At 33.7% G+C, this 3,288-nt stretch overlaps 1 protein-coding gene across 1 annotated transcript; it reads left to right on the forward strand.

Moving 5' to 3' along the window:
* Positions 1–1,012: 1,012 nt before the first annotated feature.
* On the forward strand, positions 1,013–2,879 carry LOC144364593 (organic cation transporter-like protein). The gene is made up of 4 exons (XM_078014509.1): positions 1,013–1,315; positions 1,723–1,826; positions 1,940–2,067; positions 2,707–2,879. Exons 1-4 carry the CDS (start codon positions 1,013–1,015, stop codon positions 2,877–2,879), a joined length of 708 nt encoding a protein of 235 aa, XP_077870635.1.
* The last annotated feature ends 409 nt before the right edge of the window (positions 2,880–3,288 follow it).

The following is a 3,288-nucleotide window of genomic DNA, read 5'->3' on the forward strand; positions in this document are numbered from 1 at the left end:
ATTAATATCGACAACAAACTGTGTGGGTCGGTAAAATTTATTGGCATTCTAGGCACGGCTTCAGACCAAGTTGTTTATGGCTTTATCATGTATTGAATATATCTTAGTAATTTTAACCCGATTGTTCTTTCAAATGGGATATTATTTTCTAGAAACAAACTCAAGCTACTCACAACTATATAAACAACATTTAATGCTCAACGCACCAGTCAACGCTTGTATGACATGCATTTTCAGAATCAGCACCCCCAAATTCAACAGCAAAAATAGAACTGGGAAATTTAACCATCATATGACACTCTTGTCTTCCTGATCCATATAGACGTGACCAGCGGAACAAAACATTAGAAATACCACATAGCAGTTCAGTTCACAACGTTTCGTCGAAAGCTGAGTATATTGTTATTTAAGTATGTAAATACAAACTAATGCTATATGAATTGAAAGCAATATTGCATGTCGTTGCCAGCTGTGTAAAAAAAAAAAAATGATCATTGCCACCTGAGCGAAAAGTCAGCATTTTAGTAGGTCGTGATCACACCTGATTCATACTAATATTGTGATCATGAATGTTGATTCCCCTTATTCAGTAGTATAAATCGATGTCATAGCTATGTATTCTTAATTAAAATTACCAAATCAGCTGTTTTTAATAATTGCAGGTCTGTAAAAGTAAAATGGCGATTCGTTTTACAGAGTTAATTCACAGGGAACTAATCGGTTGGCAGATAATTCCAACACTGTAGAGACCCAGAGGAATACACATTTTTACACAGCAATCATTTTTTTCTTGTTATTATATTTAGCACACTGGATCCATAACTTGACGAATGCTGTGCAGACTCCTGAAATCGACAAAACAATTCAAATTTGATTAGCTAAAATGAAGCATTACGACGATATCTTAAAACACCACTTGGGTGAGTTTGGTACATTTCAGAAACGCACGTTTCTATTACTCAGTTTGTGTCTCGTACCAGTTGGTTTGCGGGTAGCTTCGATTGTTTTTGTAATGGCGGAAACAGACCACTGGTGCAGGCTTCCTGAATATAACGATCTCGTTGAACAATGCAAATACATTAACGCTACTGCAAATTGTGACTTGTTTGCGAAAACATTGGCACTTCCGAAAGAAACTGTTAGCAGTGCTTGTGGTACCAAGTGGAAATTTAGTAGTTGTCTTAGATATGATGTCAATACTACTGACGTCATTGACTTGATGAACACGAATGATAATCGTACACTGAACACAATGAAATGTGGTGACAAGATGACATACGATACAAGCCAGTATACATCCACTGCTGTCCAAGAGGTTAGATAAATGTTTTCTATAACAATTTTCATTGAATTTATGGATCGACATAATTTATCATATGGCAGCGGTCAACATTTTCTGTGCACACAACCAAATGAATGTCATTGACACAGAATGTAACACCGTAATATCGCTCTATGACTGAGTAAATCGATATATGTATACGAATTGCCACTGTAAGGGATTTAGGTTTTTTCTTAATTCATATTTTTCAAAGCATCAATTAAATGATCAAGTGTCTATTATATACTGAACATAAAACAATCTAACACTTTAAATACAAGGCTAACACAGTCTACTTTCACAAACTCAAACTTGAAAAGTAATTTGTTAATGGGAATACAGCTAAGTTCGGTAAACTATATCAATGTTAATTAATCTGTATAAACATGTTATCGTTACAGTTTGGTTTTGTTTGCGACCAGTATTATCTGGGTCCTCTTGCAACGTCAGTACTTTTACTTGGTCCATTCCTGGCTAATATTTTTATGGGCCAATTGGCAGACAGGTCAGTTCTAAATAAATTATAAGAAACGCAGTTTCTTCCAAACTGGACTTTGGAGAGATCATTTAAAAGTTTCGGCAATTAAAAATTATATACCACGTTATTTAATTACTCAGGATCGGCCGTCGACCAACGTTGATGATCAACATAACTATATTCGTGGTATTTGGAGCTTTACAATCTGTGATACGAACCACTGTAGTGTTCTTTATCTGTAATTTCATGGTAGGCATAGCTATGTTTGGTATGTATTCGCAAGTTTTTGTATTTGGTAAGTTTTATTTATTTATTCATAATTGCCTACTCAAGTCATTTTAATCATGTCCAAGTGCATTTTTCGATATATTTCTGCGACGCCCTTTCCTATGCGCATGCGCATCTTATTATTCGTTTTATTTATTTTAGCAATATATTTACAGTTCGTCCTTATATAGTGAACTAGTAAAAAGGATGAAAACCATATATGCGTGAATATCACATTTAATGAATAATATATTGTGTTGCAAGCGTGTATGTGAGTGAGAAATATGTAAGACTATTTTGTACACTTTCAGCACAGTCCATGTGCACTAGATACAATAACATGTTTAAAACAAAATTATATCTACGAACCACCGCAGAAATATTTGCTACATGACCTTTTATTGTAAGCAGTTGAATACAACCTAGTTGTATTTCTATACATGTACCTTGGTTGCACAAAATTGAATAATTGTACCAAAAATTGCATAAAATGTTGACCTGAAGTCTGTCCCTGCATTTTAGCCAATGAACAAGATAATCTGAAACTCGACAAATTATGTTCAGTCAATTATTGTTTTTTTTAAACAGATTATTGTTAATCGCATACACTGATATAAATTATGTCTTCGGTTTCTTGCAGTTTCAGAAATCGTTGGTCCATCAAAACGAGGTTCTATGACGATGGCATGTGTAGTATTTTATAGTTTGGGATTCACTGCATTACCTTTGATAGCTTTCTTTATTCGTGATTGGTCAATTCTTGTTCTCGTCATTAGTGTTTCCGCTGCAGCGCTTCTTTCATATTGGTGGTAAGTTGAAGTTATTACATTATATATATTTTTTATTGTCATATCAGTTTAATACATTACTTAAATAATAATATTTTTATACACTGCGGAAGAACACTTTATACCGGTTCAACCATATAAATTAAAGATGTTGTCCATTTCTTACTTGCCTTTTAATAATTTAGATGTAGTTCATTATTAATGGTTGTTTTGTGTTGGAACATAAAAATGCAAAATTCCCTCTTGGGTCGCATTTCTTTTGGCACCATCTCTTGAATAGATAGTGCATGGCAATAGTTAGAATTTGGTCGACAATTAATATGTTTGTTCCGGTAATAAGTGTTCTCATGTTTAACATACGTCAGTGCCAAAGTAGATAAAGATAAAACATTTGTTTTTACCCAAAAAATTCAGTACATCAATACAATTATAGA

Source organism: Saccoglossus kowalevskii, chromosome 15, assembly GCF_978046115.1.
Source record: "Saccoglossus kowalevskii chromosome 15, keSacKowa6.1, whole genome shotgun sequence".
Lineage (NCBI taxonomy): Eukaryota > Metazoa > Hemichordata > Enteropneusta > Harrimaniidae > Saccoglossus > Saccoglossus kowalevskii.